Source organism: Ctenocephalides felis, unplaced genomic scaffold (assembly GCF_003426905.1).
Source record: "Ctenocephalides felis isolate EL2017-DRISC unplaced genomic scaffold, ASM342690v1 CF-g0.4_SCAFFOLD_03573, whole genome shotgun sequence".
In the NCBI taxonomy this organism is placed as follows: domain Eukaryota; kingdom Metazoa; phylum Arthropoda; class Insecta; order Siphonaptera; family Pulicidae; genus Ctenocephalides; species Ctenocephalides felis.
This window is the reverse complement of record NW_020539727.1, coordinates 21,482,315-21,499,801: the sequence shown is the minus strand read 5'-3', so window position 1 is coordinate 21,499,801 and position 17,487 is coordinate 21,482,315. Positions and strand designations below refer to the sequence as shown.

The following is a 17,487-nucleotide window of genomic DNA, read 5'->3' as shown; positions in this document are numbered from 1 at the left end:
AAATCGAATAATTTGTCATCAGTTAGCCGGGACAGCTAGTATATATATAAATCAGAATTTATTACAAGAATAATTTTTATTATAAAAATCTTTGGACTAGTTTGTGGCATAGTCGTAAGAGCTTTGGTCTTTCAAATGCAAAGTTTCGGATTCAAACACCTTTCTCGGACAACCTCATGTCAAGCAGTAGCAAAGTCAGTAAAAAATATAAAAATCATTAGGATTTTAAATAAAAATAATTTTTCGGAAAATTGAACACCTAGTTAGTTGTGATAAAAATAAGAAAAAATAAAAATATATAAATAATAAAATATAATGATCAATACTACTCTGGACTACATTCTGCATGGTTAATTTTCAAATTATTTAAAAACTAGTAGTGTATGGCATCATGCCTTAAGGCAAATTGCTGGAACTTCCCGTACCGTAATGAAATATTCGAGAAATTTTAAACGTTTTCAAATATATATTATTACAAATACTGTAACTTTCATTATTTTTGTAAATCATAAATAAATCAATTTATCTCCAGAACATTAACAATCGCCATTTCATTTCGAATTCAATTTAAAAAAATAAATAGTTGCCTAATTTACACAAAATTGAAAAAGTGCTCCCGCATAGTCACAGTCTAAACGCATTTGCAAATAATTTTGTGCGACATTTTCACTTATACTGTGCTTGGTTTGGCGGCATTTTCACATTTTTCAATAGTTCTCACAAAATTGGAAAAGTGCTCCAGTAAATAAACAGTATAAACGCACTCGGGTAAATATTTGTACCAGAGTGGCGCTTAGACTGTGCTTAGCCTGGGTAATTTTTTGAATTTTTAATCTTTTAATAATAATTTTAATTTAAGATAATTGCTTTTAAAACCCTTAATCGAACCAAGAAAAATAATTTGTTAATTATTTTATATAATTAGTATATAATTTTTTAAGTTTTATATTTAAGACTTAATAAAAAAATTAAACACAGCTTAGTAAGATACTTGGATGGATTCAAAAATTGGTTGAGACAAAAATTTATAAAATAATCTTTAATATTTCAAACGTTCAAATTTAATAAAATTTATATTATTTATAGAAACTAAGATTTTTAAAATCCTTCGCCCAAGGGTCTTTTACTCTTTTACACCCGCACATGTGTTTCGCAGTTGCAGACAATACCATTAAATACCACATACCACATTCTGCATTTCTATATTTACTAATGAATGAATATTATATATATAGACAGGGAGTGAACCCAGAAATAATAAATAAATAAATTATACTCAATCAATTATTTTTACAACTGCTGGAAATAAATATTAGCGGTCGATAACCTGAAAATTTTATTTAATGGCCTCTCGATATAAACATTCAGTCGTAAATTGATGGACATTAGTGGGGGTGTATTAAATCGGCAAAATAAATAAATAGTGAATTGTTCATGTATTTATTTATTCATATCTAAAACAAAAAGTAAAGTGATTTTGTTTTAGTATTTTTCCCACTTTATTCTCTCCCGTACAATCGCATTTTTTGCATTTTTATCAAACTACGTGCAGCATTTACAAATGATTCCTCTCCAAGAAATCAGAAAATAAAGGTAGAATTTTATTTTTCGTCTGTTTAGAATATTCTTCGTGTATTTCTTGGTCTGTCCTTCAAATAATAAAAATATAAAAAGCGTTTGTTGAATACTAATATATGTACTTGTATTTTTTTATTTGACGCAACAATGTCGAGGAAGGGCTGATTTGACTTGAAAACATATTTATATCTATATTTTCAAGTCACTACTGCTTGAAATCAGACTGTCCGAGTATTAGAGAATATAAGTCTAAGAGCACCTAGTTCATTCACTCATTTATTAACTTTCCATAGGGCAAGTTATAGTATACGCAAAAAAATCGAAAATAATTTTTTTTATATATCTTTACGTTTCAGAGTTACTTTGTAAAAATGGATGTGTGTGTATGTATGTGTGCATGTGTGTGCGGATACAAATTTTCGTCAACGATTTCGGGAACACCGATCAACCGATTTGAATAATTCGAACAACATTCGAGTCCTATTGATAGGGAGATGTGCTGATTAGTACTGGGCAAAGGCAGGTCAAGCCGTTTCGGAGATACAGAGCAAAGAGTGCAGAAAATACAAATCGAGTTTTTGAGAGATCGAAACATCGGATTAGAATGATCTAAAAAATACTCAATTTGTAATGATTGGGAAAAGAACTCTACTGACGAGCAAACGGAAATATTAGGAAAGAGGATTCTACTGACAAGCAAAATATAGCTTAAAACGTTTTGAATGAAAAAGGGACTCTACTGACGAGCAAATTGAAAATATTGGGAGAAAAAGAAACTCTACTGACAAGCATAATAAAAATATTAGAAAAAAGGACTCTACTGACGAGCAAATAAAAATACAAAGATAAAAAACGGACTCTACTGACGATCAAATGAAAACATTAGGACAAAAGGGACTCTACTGACGAGCAAATGAAAATATTAGTCGAGAGGGACTCTACTGACGAGTAACCTGAATATTTTAAAATGACAAAGGAGTTTTAAGAAACTTTAAGAGAAAACAAAAAACAAAATAATTGCTTTTGAGGATAAAAAATTATTACATCTTTTTTTACTTTCCATAAAATATTTTTGTAATTTTGGATTAAAAATACAAAAAATTACCCAGGCTAAGCACAGTCTAAGCGCCACTCTGGTACAAATGTTCACCCAAGTGCGTTTAGACTGTTTATGTGCAGCACCAATTTTGTGAAAACTATTGAAAAATGTGAAAATGCCGCCAAGCTAAGCACAGTGTAAGTGAAAATGTCGCACAGAATTATTTGCAAATGCGTTTAGACTGTGACTAGACGGGAGCACTTTTTCAATTTTGTGTAAATTAGGCAACTATTTTTTTTTTGTTGAAATTGAATTCGAAATGAAATGACGATTGTTAATGTTCCTGGAGATAAATCGTAAATTGATTTATGATTTGCATTTAAATGCAAATTTTAAATAAAATTTCATTTCAATCAATCATTTCGAGAAATTTTAAACATTTTCAAATATATTATTACAAATACTGTAACTTCAAATATATTATTACTAATACTGTAAATCAATTGATTTGCTCAGATATAACAAAAGATAGCAAAAATATGAATAAAAGTTACAGTATTTGTAATAATATATTTGAAAACGTTTAAAATTTCTCGAATATTTCATTACGGTACGGGAAGTTACAGCAATTTGCCTTAAGGCACGATGCTATACACCACTAGTTACTTTTGAATATAATTTTTTCTAGCTGTAAAATATTTTATCAAAGTATTCCATATAGGGGTCCTCCTGGGGTCCTTATATGGACCCCTTGACCATATTTAAATTACAAGACGAACGGTATCAATTTCATAATAATAATCATATTATATAAAATGTAAATAACGAATCCAAAAATGGATGCAGTGGACTTGGACTTCAGAATTGTAAAATTAATATTCAGAGAACGTTTTAAGATGTATATATAAATATATATATATATATATATATATATATATATATTAATTTGTACCTACTATTTCCTTCCCAGTTTGCCTCTGTCGGCTTCTTTCATATATTTAAGGTCATCCCTTCGAAACAGGTCATGCTGAGTGTTCTGTTTATTTTCCAAGGACCCAGAAAAGGACCCTTTGAGGTCATTTGACACTTTGGCTTTTATCTGGAGAGCATCTGGATTGCATATTGTCAGAAAGAAATTTCTGGATTCTGGAGAACATTTCTATAAAAATGAAAAAAAAAAAATACAAATACACAAATAAGTAAATAAACTAATTAACTAAATTATTAAACAATTAATCAATTAGCTAGTTTAAAATAAATAATTTGATTACTAAATAAATAACTAGATTTATAAATAAGTTAGTGAATAAATGTACAGTTAGTAAAAGAAGGGATAAATAAATTTTTTGGAATCAAATTTGTCCTAGATAAAAAAAATATTAAAAATTATGTTTGGGATAGAAAAAAAAAATTAGAAGTGTTGAGTGATTAATAATAATTTTCAAGTAAATATTAAGAAATGTGTTTTAAATTTGTTCTAGATTTGTTTTTTGACTTTATAAAAATATAAGATAACAAGATATAATATTATACTTGCCTTTATTTGAGAATCCATTTCCATTTTTAGAATTCTGTTTTGTTTCTAAATTAATTATTTCTATGATGAATCAATTCTAATTTTAACCAAGAATCATCATCAGGGTTTCTTCAAATAAAGTGATTCAACTTTTCTTCAAAATATTTCCACAAATTCACCGAAAAATCTGGAAAATATAAGAAGAAATAGATATAAACTTATTTGTAGAAAAAAAGAAAAAATGCATTTTTTTTGCATTGCATTTATAAAATGCATTTATTCATGAATATGTTCAGTTTTTTTTAAAAATTGTTTCTTTAATTTAATAATTATAAAAAGTTATTATGATATTAATTTTATTGTAACAGTTTATCCAAAATATTAAACACTAAAGTTTAAAAATGGTGAAAAAACATTTAGAATATATATATTTTTTTGCGAGAAAAATTTAAATAATCAAAAATATAAGTCATTAAATAATTAACAAATAGTGATTCAAATAAGTAATAAATTATAATAAATTTTATACAAAAAAGATTTAAGAAATATTAAAATAAATGTGTAGTTCAAAAATAAGAAAATAAACAAATAAAATATTAAACTAACGATTTTACAACAAAAAAATACATAAAAATTTAAATAAATGAAAATACAGTTAGTAACTATTAACAAATTTTGCGATGGATAAACATTTAAAAATGAAATTTATTATTAATTGTAATGTTTTTTCATTTATTTCTCTATTTATTATTAATTGGTTTACTTGATAACAATAATATTTAATAAATTATTTAATTAAATAAACTCATTCAAAGCTAATTTAAAATTTTTTAAACATCATAACAATTATCTGATATTTCAAATTCAAATCTTCCGCCATAAGTTGACAGTTTAAAGTTTGACCTTTATGAATTATTAGTGTCATTTACTTAATAATACACATCGTTGTTTTATTAAATGATCATTATAATTTAATAAAGCATTAAATAAACAAATTTAAAAGTATTTTAAGTTTTTAATAAAAATTGTGTATGACTTACCAACTGTCAAATTTGAGGTTAGGTGACAGTTCAAATCTTTAACTTTTTATTATCACAAAATATGAGCTATTACGTATTAACTTTTTATTTATGAACAACAAAAGCACATTAATAAATCATTCAATATTAAAATAAATAAAATAATTAGCCAAAAACTTGTCTGTATCAATTATCAGTTGACAGTTTTATGTCAAATAAAGGTCAAAACATTTTTGCAATTAACTTATCAACTTTTAGAGATAAAATATTTAATATTAGTTTAGTTTGAGACTAAAAACGTATTAGATCCATTAATAAAAATGGTTAAATATACAATTGTTATGGTAAGACATGGAGAGAGTGAATGGAATCAGAAGAATTTGTTTTGTGGATGGTTTGATGCTGATTTGAGTCAGAAAGGTTAGTATTTATAATAATTGTAATTTCTAGGCGTTATGTAATTGTAAGAAATATGATAATATACTTAAATTAAAGGCTAAATATAATTCTTACTTGTTATATGTACAATTTTCCATGCAAGAGACAATTAATACTGTAGTTGTAATAGTCTAATAACTTTAACCTCAAAATTAAATAAGTACATCAGACTCTTTATATAATTTTACAGTACGTAGTACAGTGTACATTTATATAATTATACAGTAGTAAGTGTGTTTCATTTACCTTTATCTAGGTATCGAAGAAGCCAAATCAGCAGCCCAAGCAATTAAAGACAACGGGCTCAAGTTTGATATTGCACATACATCATTGTTGAAGAGGGCTCAGAAAACACTCGAAACAATTTTGCAAGAGTCTGGACAACCCGATGTTCCAGTCGAGAAGAGCTGGAGGTTGAATGAAAGGTGAGAGAGATTTAAAAGACATAAAAGACATAAAAATCTTATAGAACTCTAAACTAGTTATCTTGTTGATATTTTAATATCAACTCCTGAGTGTTTTAATCCTTTTATATATTAACAATAGTATATTTTAGAATAATACTACTAAGTATATATATTGAAATCTTTTTTAGACATTATGGAAGTCTTACCGGACTCAATAAAGCTGAAACAGCAGCTAAATATGGAGAAAGCCAGGTATGTTATAAAAAACTCTAAAAGGTAATACCATGCACTTACTATTAATATTTATATACTTTACTGAATTATTTACAATTTTATACTTCATCAATTATTATTGTTTAGTTATCATGGTATTTTTTTAGGTGCAAATTTGGCGTAGAAGTTTTGATGTGCCCCCACCAGAGATGACAAAAGATCATCCTTATTATATTGATATTGTAGAAGATCCCAGATACAAAGATCATTTGACTGTCGATACATTCCCAATGTATGAATCTTTAAAACTCACAATTGAAAGAACTTTGCCTTACTGGAATAAAGTTATCATTCCTCAAGTAAGAAATGAATAAATAAATAAATATATATATATATATATATATATATATATAAATATACATGTATATATATATATATATATATATATATTTATATTTATTTTATGGTTTTCTGTGAGTCTTTAAAACTCACAATTGATGAACTTTGCCTTACTGGAATAAAGTTATCATTCCACAAGTAAGAAATGAATATATATATATATATATATATATATATATATATATATATATGAAATTAATTTTTGAAGTATGAAATGTCAAATAATTTTGAAAATTATAACAAGTTTTTAACTATTTGTCAGAAAGAATATATTTTATTAAAAATTCATACCCATATCAAGTACCAAAGTAATAAATACTATTTATAAAATGACATATTATTTATAGACAATATGATTTTAATGCATATTTTAATTATATGTTTTATATAAATATCGAATAAATATATTTATGTTTCACTTGATTTCAATGAAAATAATTCAATGCCAAAATAAAAAGTATACATATAAAATTATAGTCTAAATATTACAATTTTGATAAATAATCATCCATTATTTTACAGTACGAAAATTGATAAAAAATTAATAAAAGTGCCAAAAATCAAACATTTTATAGATTTGGACTCGGATTTCTCAGAACTTTATCCATGTTAGTTTCAGGGATAGTATGAATATCAATTTGCAGTCGAAAATTTATATGATAAGTGATTAAAACATTAACAACAATAAAAAAGCGACATATTGAATTTAACATTAATCATAAACAAAATTCTGACAGTTCAAAAAAAATGAATGTTTTTACGACTTCAATAAGATACAAATAAATTAATTATTCCAAGTTATGTTATAGGCAATATTGGCAATCAAATTATAGATATAAATTATATCATATTATATTAAATTTCGAACCAAAAAGGAAATATTTTGGCATTTAAAAATTTAGTGCATATTGGATATATGAAATTGATATTCAATATTTTTAAATTAAATGCAAAAGTAAAAAATCTGATATTTATATAAAGTATTATATATTCAGATAATGGTACTGCGTTGATTCAGACTAAAATCTAATTTATTCATTGATTAAAAATATTTCACTGTTTGACATAAATAAAATTAAAATAAACAAAGCACTATGATGCGTTCGAATTAATTATCAAAATGTAAAGAAATTTGTGTAATAAAAATATATCATTATTATTAATATATCATGTATATCATAAGAACTTCTGCAATGCAGCAAAATATTTTTGATGGCAAAACAGCGTTTGCCGGGTCAGCTAGTATATATATATATATATATATATATATATATATATATATATATTTATTTATTTTATGGTTTTCTGTGAGTCTTTAAAACTCACAATTGAAAGAACTTTGCCTTACTGGAATAAAGTTATCATTCCACAAGTGAGAAATGAATATATATATATATATATATATATATATATATATATACATGTATATATATATAAATATACATATATATATATATAATATATATATATATATATATATATTTATATTTATTTTATGGTTTTCTGTGTTTCTAGTTGGTTTTAGGTAAAAAAATTATTATTGCTGCACATGGAAACAGCTTGAGAGGAATTGTTAAACATCTTGATAGTAAGTAATGAAGACTTTTAATTTTTTTATTTTGGTTTCATTAATCCAAGAACATTACATTTTCATTTTTTCACTTTCAACTTTTTCATTTACCCCACTTCCAATTTTAAAACAATAAAAGATGTATTAAATACTAAAATATTCAGTCTGTACATTATTTTAGTTTGGGATTTTTCATTATGACTAGATTTATGTTTAAAATCGCCAAAATTAAAACAAATATGATAACAAAACATCAATTATATGATATATTTAATTTTATTATAATTTACTATTTTATTTTTATTTATCCCATCGATCCATTATCTTTTAGAGATGAGTGATGAACAAATAATGGGTCTAAATCTCCCGACTGGAATTCCCTTTGTCTATGAATTAGACGAAAAGTTCCAGCCAATTGTTTCAATGAAATTTTTGGGAGACGAAGAAACTGTTAAGAAAGCCATGGAGGCTGTCGCCAGTCAGGGAAAAGCTAAATGATTATTTTTAAAATTGTTGTAATACATTAATTGTGGCAAATATATTTTATAAATTTTGTTATAAAAAATATTATATTGGTGTTTTATTTATATAAGATAAATTATTTGGGCGAAATAATAATTGAAAAATAATTTATAATTGAGGGAATTTATAGTTAGTCTTTTGGACGTTTTGGAATTAGTCACGTTCCATTTTCAGGATCTTTTTCTTAGGTATTATATTTATATATTTATATTTATATTTATATTACGGATACAGGATTAAATTTAATAATTACAGAAAATAAATCATCTTAATTGAATTAATTACAGTAAAATACAACTATTAAACAATTATTAAACAACTATTAAACAAACATTTATTAAACAAAAATTAAACATTTTATTATCCGATTCTTTATAAATACTGTTGAGGAAATTTTTTGAATCAAATAAAGACAATTTTTTGAAAAAAATGTCCGTTTGTGATAAAAGTAGAAATATATGTACACTGTACCCAGTAAACAAAATTACATCTAAACAATATGGATACAACATCGCGCCCGCGATGTGAGATATCGCCACGCCGCAGTCGTTTTTGTCGCATAGAACGTTAAACGAGCGCCAAGTGATGTTACATTTGCGATTTTTGTCGCGACTTTTTTAACACGTTTAATCGCATGTTGAACTGATGTTGACAAAACATGAAAACAACGTAATTGTGTACATTAATTCAATATTCTTTTCTGTACACACACAGGCATGAATTTTTATTTTTAATTTATTAATAATAGACTATTTATTCAAGAATCATTTATTTATTCATAGATAATCACATATAAAAAAATGTTACAAATTAGCATCAATATTTGCAATTAAAGTTAAACTTATAAATGTTATAAATAGAAATTTATTACACAAATCCAAGACTCTACAATTTAATATATATATATATATATATATATATATATATATATACATATATATGTGTGTATTTTAATCAATCCTAATGTAAAGGAAACACATTCATTTAAGAAATTATTTATACATGAAACAGATTAGTTTTTCAACTTTACATTAAAATTGATTAATTTCTTCATAGCGATTGGTTATATATAGTGCATGTCATGTCTCAACCATTATTTCCTCGCCTCTTCATTATACACAAAACGCTTGCAAACATTGAGGGTATTATCGTCTTTATTCTGAAGAGTTTCTAAAACAGTTTATATATAGAAGTCAAGTCATAATCCTCTGTCATTTTTCCACTGACTGTAATTCATCGATCGATTTGATTTGAACGATTGTCAAATGCATTATTTTTAATCCTAGCTAACAGATCTGAAACATCATCTTGCATCTGATCTTCTGAAATTCATTAGATTTCTGCTTTCAGCATAATATTCGGTTGACAATACAGCGGCAATGTTTTTTTTAACCTCTTCATTGAGAATTCCATTCATGTCATTCATAATGCTACAGAAATATAAAATCCAGTAAACATTAATAATAATTAAATATTATTATAAATAACTATATGATGTACTTACGAGTTCATTTTTTTTAACTGTTAAGGGTTTCAAACTACAAACTTATTAAACAACTTTATAAAACACGCTTTGATGTTTCTTTAATGTCAGCATGAGGCACCATCTTGAATTTTATTGTTAGAGAGTCCTACCTATAGATGTCCTTGTCATCCTATTAGTGTTGACACTCACTAGGCAGCAAAATTCATTAACTCACAGCATTTACATGAATCACAATGTTATTATTTTCATATTTGTTTCAACAATTTAAATTAAAGTTATATATTTTGTTCACTATTAAATTAAAATTATGATTAATATACATTTGTAGAAAAAAAAACTTTGGTTAATTTCTATTTAAACATCCCGCCATCATGTCTTCAAAATCAAACTTCATAAACACACTTCTGGCAATACGAAACAAAAGTTTAAATATAAAAGTTTTGTACATAATTGAATTTATTAATTAACTTTTTTCATTCACTTTTATCTGCAAACTTTTATTTCCTAGTATTTTGCACGCATTTTAATATAATACAAATTTTTAATATAATTTTTAAATATACATAAAAATTATATTGAAAATTTATAAAAATTCTATATAATTTCCATACCAAAACTAAAAATTTAAAGATTCTACAGCTCCATTGTTTACTTCAGCATTTATCTATATTAACTATATAGTTAGGTGTTGAACTTATAACTTGTTTTATAAAACAATGTGTAATGTGCATCCACTGAGATTTAGATAAAATGTTAAAACAATATTTGTTTTGTGCTCACAAATGTGATGTGCATTGAGATTTAGATAAAATGTTAAAACAATATTTGTTTTGTGCTCACAAATGCGATGTGCATTGAGATTTAGATAAAACATCTAAACAACATGATATTTTGTCACATCGCGGACATCGCGACGGGATTTTTTTCAAATGTTGTCAGCAACATCGCGTGTTTACTGGGTACAGATTAATCTGTTTTTATAACTTGCTTAATGATGACACAAACACTGCGTCAAAACGTACAAAATAATTAATTAAAATATTTATCGTTTTTTATTTCAGCAATTTGTCTGAAAAACATTTATAACAAAAAAATAATTTGAGAAAAAAATAAAATATTTTTTTAAAATTAGTCTTGCATACGTTTCGAACCGCATTTGATTCATCTTCAGTGCATAAACGTACAAATAATAAAAAAAACAGTAAGAGGTTCAATTATAGTTATAATTATATAATAAACATATTTATTTTCTTTTCGGAACATACAGAATGATGACATCAAAACGTACAGAATAAACAGTTTAATTTTTTATCGTTTTTTATTTCGAAAATTTGGCTTGATAAACATTAATAACAAAAAAATGAAGAGATAAATATTAAGTTGGTTTTGATTTTTTTTTAAAAAATTAGTCTTGAATACGTGTCGACTATCATTTAACTTTAAAAAAATTATGATGTGTGTGTATGTGTGCGGGTACAATATTTTTCGTCCACGTTTTCGAGAGTAAAGATCAACCGATTTGAATGATTCAAAAAATATTCGATTTCTATTGATGAGGAGATGTGCTGATTAGTTTTTGGCAAAGGCAGGTCCAGCCGTTTCGGAGATGCGGAGCGAAAAGCACAAGAAAAGCAATTACTAAGAGAACCGTTTATCCTAATTCAATAAACGGTAAGATAATTTTTTTTTTTCATTTTAAAATTTAAAAAAAAATCGTAATTTCCAAGTTTTTACCTAAATATCTAATATAAATAAAATAAATATCTAATATAAATAAATATCCAATATTTTTACCTAAATATCTAATATAAATAAATATAATATGATTACGTAATTTACGATTTTTTTTAATATATTTAAATAAAAATCACTCAAAATTATCCGATTTTTTTATAAATTCTGTTAAGAAATTTTTTTAAAACAACTTTCTCGAAAAAAGTCTGTTTGTGATAAAAGTACATGTGGATACAATATTTTGTCGAACACGGATCAACCGATTTGAATGATTCAAAAAACATTCGATTCCTATTGATAACGGGATGTGCTGATTAATTTTTGGCAAAGGCAGGTCCAGTCGTTTCTGAGATACGTAGCAAAGAGTGCAAAAAATAGAAATAGAGTTTTTTAGAAAACGGAGCATTCGATTAGAATGATTCAAAAAGTATTCGATTCCTTATGTTAGGGAGATGTGTTGATTAGTTTTTGGCAAAGGCAGGCCCAGCCGTTTTGGAGATACGGAGAAAAAAGCCGAAAAAAAAGAAAAAAAGTGCAATTATTCGGATTTCAATTTTGATTCAGACTAAAAACTTCTCGAATTACAGTGCAGGAAGTTCCAGCAATTTAAGGCACGAGGCTATTTATATTTTTTTATAGAAATAACATTCGTAAAATTTCATTTTCATGGAATTTTTTAACTTAGCGACAAGTGAATCAAAATTTTGAAAATAACATTGTTTGTGCTTATTTTTCAACAAAAATTTGATATATTTATGAAGAAAAACTTCTTTAGGCGCGACTAGGGTAAAAATCCGTACAAATGCAACGGAAGTGCGTTACGGCAGAAAGGATATAATAAGAGTCGAGTGCCAATGATTCGTCATTTGCTCTCGATGATATCATTTCTATAAGGGTCCATTGTGATTAGTCGTCGTGTAGGTGAATAGAGATCTGTCGTTGTATGCGTACTGACATCAACGTTGTATGCGTACCGATATCAACAAGGAAATCGACATAGATAGATAAATAAGCATTTTAAAATTACATCGAAGTACAAATCTTGATTTAATGAAAAATGCCCGAATCAGAAGAATATTTACCGTGTTTCTTGAAAATAATAAAACAAATTAAACATTGATTAAAAATTATTTCTATATTATTCGTTATAAATCTTTGAAGTTATTAAAATGGAAAATATTTTTAGGCAAAACAGATATTACAGCTGTTCAAAGAATGAGATTATATCGCCAGCGAAAAAGTAAAAAAAATACAAGCAGTCAATGAATGTATGTTAATTTTAATTACATGAAGTTCTTCAAACACAAATATTACATGATGAGTGAAGTTGCGAAAACAATATTTGTTTAGGCGTTGTTTAACATAATCGAATTTATTAATCAACAATTACTTCATTTCTCTAATTAACGTTCATTTTTAAATGCTTATTACAATGACAAACCGATCATGTCATATTTGAAGTATGACTTTAATTACATTATTGTTTTTAAATATTATACACATTTTTAATGCTATTATAAAGTATTTGCTTACGAAGTTTACGACTTTTTTTATCAACTTGGAAGCTTTTTGAGCCTCTGGAAGCAAAAAAAAATTTAAAAATATCCATTTTAAGGAATATATACATAACAATGTAATATTCAAATGCAAACGTTTCGTCTCCCAATTCCTGCCATGCGCAATACGAAACACAAACAAATCTTTCCCTTAAAAAGAATCGATCCCTCCTCCAGTGACTCATGTTCCTTTCCAAAGGGGATGGTGTGTAGTCATTTCCATTTGGGACATTGTCAAAAACAGCTGTCAGTAGAGTCCCACATTAGATAAAATAAAATTTAATCTTTGAAATTATCTTATTATTAATAAACTAGTCGTCTATTTGTCGTTTTTCTGGCCGAGTTGGGCGTTTATTATGGCGCTCGACTTTGCTGCAACTTATAAGATTTTAGTTTTGGGAGATTCCTATGTCGGAAAAACATGTGTTGTGCATCGATATTGCGACGAGAGGTATTATGATACTTATATTTCGACCATTGGTAAGTCTAATAATAATTAGATAAATAGATAAATAGATAGATAAGTAGATAAATAGATATCCACATCTATTTGTGACCCTTTTTTATTGGTACATGTCAGTTTTTCTTCTTTCTTTTCTTTCTTTGTTCTATTGGTGAGTTTTTCTCTAATATATATTTATCCGAGTATCTATATCTATTATGATAAATTATAATTGTATATTTATAATAGCATTAAAAATATGTATAATATTTAAAAAACAATAATGTAATTAAAGTCATACTTCAAATACGACATGATCGGTTTGTCATTGTAATTGGCATTTAGAAACGAACCTTCATTAGAGAAATGAAGTAATTGCTGATTAATAAATTCTATAATATTCGTGTATTAAACGATCAAACTAAAATAAATTAGTAAAAGAACTCTACTGACGAGCAAACTGAAATAAATTAGTATAAAGTGACTCTACTGACGAGCAAACTGAAATAAATTAGTAAAGGGACTCTACTGACAAGCTAACCAAAATAAGTTAGTAAAGGGACTCTACTGACAAGCTAACCAAAATAAATTGAAGAAGGGACTCTACTGACAAGCTAACCATAATAAATCTATTATGAATATATAGTGAATTATGTTAAACGACGTCTAAACAAATATTGTTTTCGCAACTTCACTCATCATGTAATAAATGTGTCTGAAGAACTTCATGTAATTAAAATTAACATACATTCATTGACTGCTCGTATTTTTTTTACTTTTTTCCAGACGATATTCAATTTGCGCGTCAGTAGAGTCCTTTTTTAAATCTTATATATAAAAATTAAGTTTAATTTACTCCTCAGTAGAGTCCTTTTTATAACCTTGCTCGTCAGTAGAATCCGCTTTTCAAGTCATTAAATATTAATAATTTTGCTCGACAGTAGAGTCCCTTTTTCTAATTGATAATTTTGCTCGTTAGTAGAGTCCCTTTTTTGTCTTTTAGATCAATTTTGAACATTTCTATCAAGTTATTTGATCACTTGTCAGTAGAGTCCCTGTTCTATTATATTGTTTATTTATTATTCATTTGTAAGTAGAGTCCCCTTTTGTCTTTCCTGTCAATTTTTAGTTTGCTCGACGGTAGAGTCTTTTTTTATATTTACGAATTCTAAATTTGGTCGCCAGTAAAGCCCAATTTCAAATATATTAAATTAAAATTGAGTTTGCTCGTCAGTAGATTTCTTTTTTAGAGACATTTTTTATTCATATTTTGCTTGTCAGTAGAGTCCCTTTCTTCTCTTCTAGATTGAAATTAAAATTTGCTCGTCAGTACAGTCCCTTTCACAAAACATTTTTTATTAATATTTTTGCTTATCAGTACAGTCCCTTTTAGTATCTAAGTTAAATTTGCTCACCAGTAGAGTCTTTTTTTTCTTCTAAGTTGAAATTAAACTTTGCTTTTTTAGTTTGCCTGTCAGTAGAGTCTTTTTTATATTTGTTAGTTTCAAATTTGAGTCCTTTTTGTATCTTCTTATCGATCAAAACTTTGTTGGCTTGTCAGTAGAATCCCTTTCTAACTTTAAGATAAAATTTATGATCATATTTTAACTACTCGATCTTTTATTTGCTCGCCAGTAAAGTCCTTTTTGATCTTTTAGATCAAAATTAAAGATTCCTAGTCAGTAGAGTCCTTTTTTATATGTTTCCTTTCTATATCTTTTATATCTATACCAGTTAATGGAGATCTTTTTCAGTTTTTACATTTACTAATTTTCAATTTAGTCATCAGTAGAGTCCCTTTTTATCAACTAGATTGTAATTAAAGTTTGCTTGTCAGTAGAGTCCATTTTTATGTTCTGCATTAAAATTATGTTTGTTCGTCAGTAGAGTCCTCTTATTTTTTCTGTCGTTTGATAATTCTTTGAACAGCTTTAGAATCTGTCTTGTCTATAAAAACATTATCTATTTTAATTTAGAAATAATTTCTAATCAATAAACTTACGTTTAGTACACGGCACAAATGTTTTATTTGTTTTAGTATTTTCAAGGAACAGGGTAAAATATTCTTCTGATTCAGGCATTTTTAATTAAAATCAAGATTTTACATTAAAATGTTTATTTACCTATACCGATTTCCTTGTTGATATCGGAACGCATACAACGACAGATCTCTATTCACCCGGCACTACGACTAATCACAATCGACCCGTATAGAAATGATATCATCGAGAGCGAATGACGAATCCTTGGCACTCGACTCTTATCTTATTTTATCTGCCGTAACGCACTTCCGTTGCATTTGTACGGATTTGCACCCTAGTCGCGTCTAAAGAAGTTTTACTTCAGAAACTTCATATGCATTCATATGTATTATACTATGTGTATTCATATGTTATATGTCTATTTATTTTTTCCAGGTGTGGATTTCAAGCAAAAAATCGTTGATTTGGACGGGGTGCCCGTGAAATTGCAAATATGGGACACTGCTGGCCAGGAACGATTTCGCACTTTGACTACGGCTTATTACAGAGGCGCAATGGGGATTTTTATTGGTTTATGATGTCACGAATGGGGACTCTTTCGAACACTTGGATTATTGGTTAAGGAATATTAGAGAGGTAATGGAAAAAAATGAAATTGACATATCTATATATATAAACATCGTGAATGTTGGTTTGCGATGGGCGCCCAAACTACTGAACCGATTTTGAATTTTATTGGCTCATCGTGTGCATGTATATCCAACTTATGATATAGGAAATTTTGAAAAGTAAATTTGAAATATAAATATAGAGTTTTTATAAATTTCAAAAAAAATTGACAAAAATGACCAAAAAAAAAACAAAACACTAAAATGTCAAATGTCAAAATTTATGGAAAATTTGAGAAATATTTATGATTTTTGAAAAAAAAAATTTGACAGTTCAAAAAATATAATTCTAAAACATACATATATAGATATATCCACCATTTATATCCGATCGGATATAAATTCGAATTAGATGAAATGCTATGTTCAAAATCACAATTTATAGTTTTAAAACTAATTAAAAAACTAAATAAAGTTAAATAAACGTTGACATTGATACGTCAAATATCATTTGTCAATATTTATGAAAATAATTAAATAAATAGATTTACAATTAATATTTATTTGATTAGCTTACCAAATTATTTCGGATACCAAAACTTCATCAAAACCTTATAGATCAAAGATCACAATAAAAAAGCGGCATATATTGAATTTAAAATTAATCATAAACAAAATTTTGACAGTTCAAAAAAAAAATGAATTTTTAACGACTTCAATAAGAAACAAATAAATTAATTATTCCAAGTTATGTTATAAGCAATATTGCCAATCAAATTATAGATATAAATTATATCATATTATATTAAATTTCAACCAAGAAGAAAATATGTTGGCACTTAAAAATTTAGTGCAAATTGGATATATGAAATTGACATTCAATATTTTCAAATTAAATGCAAAAGTAAAAAATCTGATATTTATATAAAGTATTATTATATATCAGATAATGGTACTGCGTTGATTCAGACTAAAATC

The 17,487-nt window shown here is 26.4% G+C and overlaps 1 protein-coding gene and 1 pseudogene across 1 annotated transcript; both read left to right on the top strand.

Moving 5' to 3' along the window:
• Positions 1 to 5,357: 5,357 nt before the first annotated feature.
• Positions 5,358 to 8,707, top strand: LOC113388995 (phosphoglycerate mutase 2-like). The gene is made up of 6 exons (XM_026626026.1): positions 5,358 to 5,572; positions 5,847 to 6,015; positions 6,186 to 6,249; positions 6,378 to 6,569; positions 8,125 to 8,197; positions 8,511 to 8,707. Exons 1-6 carry the CDS (start codon positions 5,473 to 5,475, stop codon positions 8,675 to 8,677), a joined length of 765 nt encoding a protein of 254 aa, XP_026481811.1. The 5' UTR covers positions 5,358 to 5,472; the 3' UTR covers positions 8,678 to 8,707.
• Positions 8,708 to 13,833: 5,126 nt separating this feature from the next.
• The window catches only part of LOC113389754, an 8,031-nt pseudogene continuing 4,377 nt past the window's right edge, over positions 13,834 to 17,487 (top strand).

Bases quoted from the DNA above. Each gene is read 5' to 3' on its own strand.
- LOC113388995 (XM_026626026.1), top strand. From the start codon at position 5,473: ATGGTTAAATATACAATTGTTATGGTAAGACATGGAGAGAGTGAATGG. The intron at 5,573-5,846 runs GTTAGTATTTAT...ACCTTTATCTAG, and splicing joins TGCTGATTTGAGTCAGAAAG to GTATCGAAGAAGCCAAATCA. The intron at 6,570-8,124 runs GTAAGAAATGAA...CTGTGTTTCTAG, and splicing joins ATAAAGTTATCATTCCTCAA to TTGGTTTTAGGTAAAAAAAT.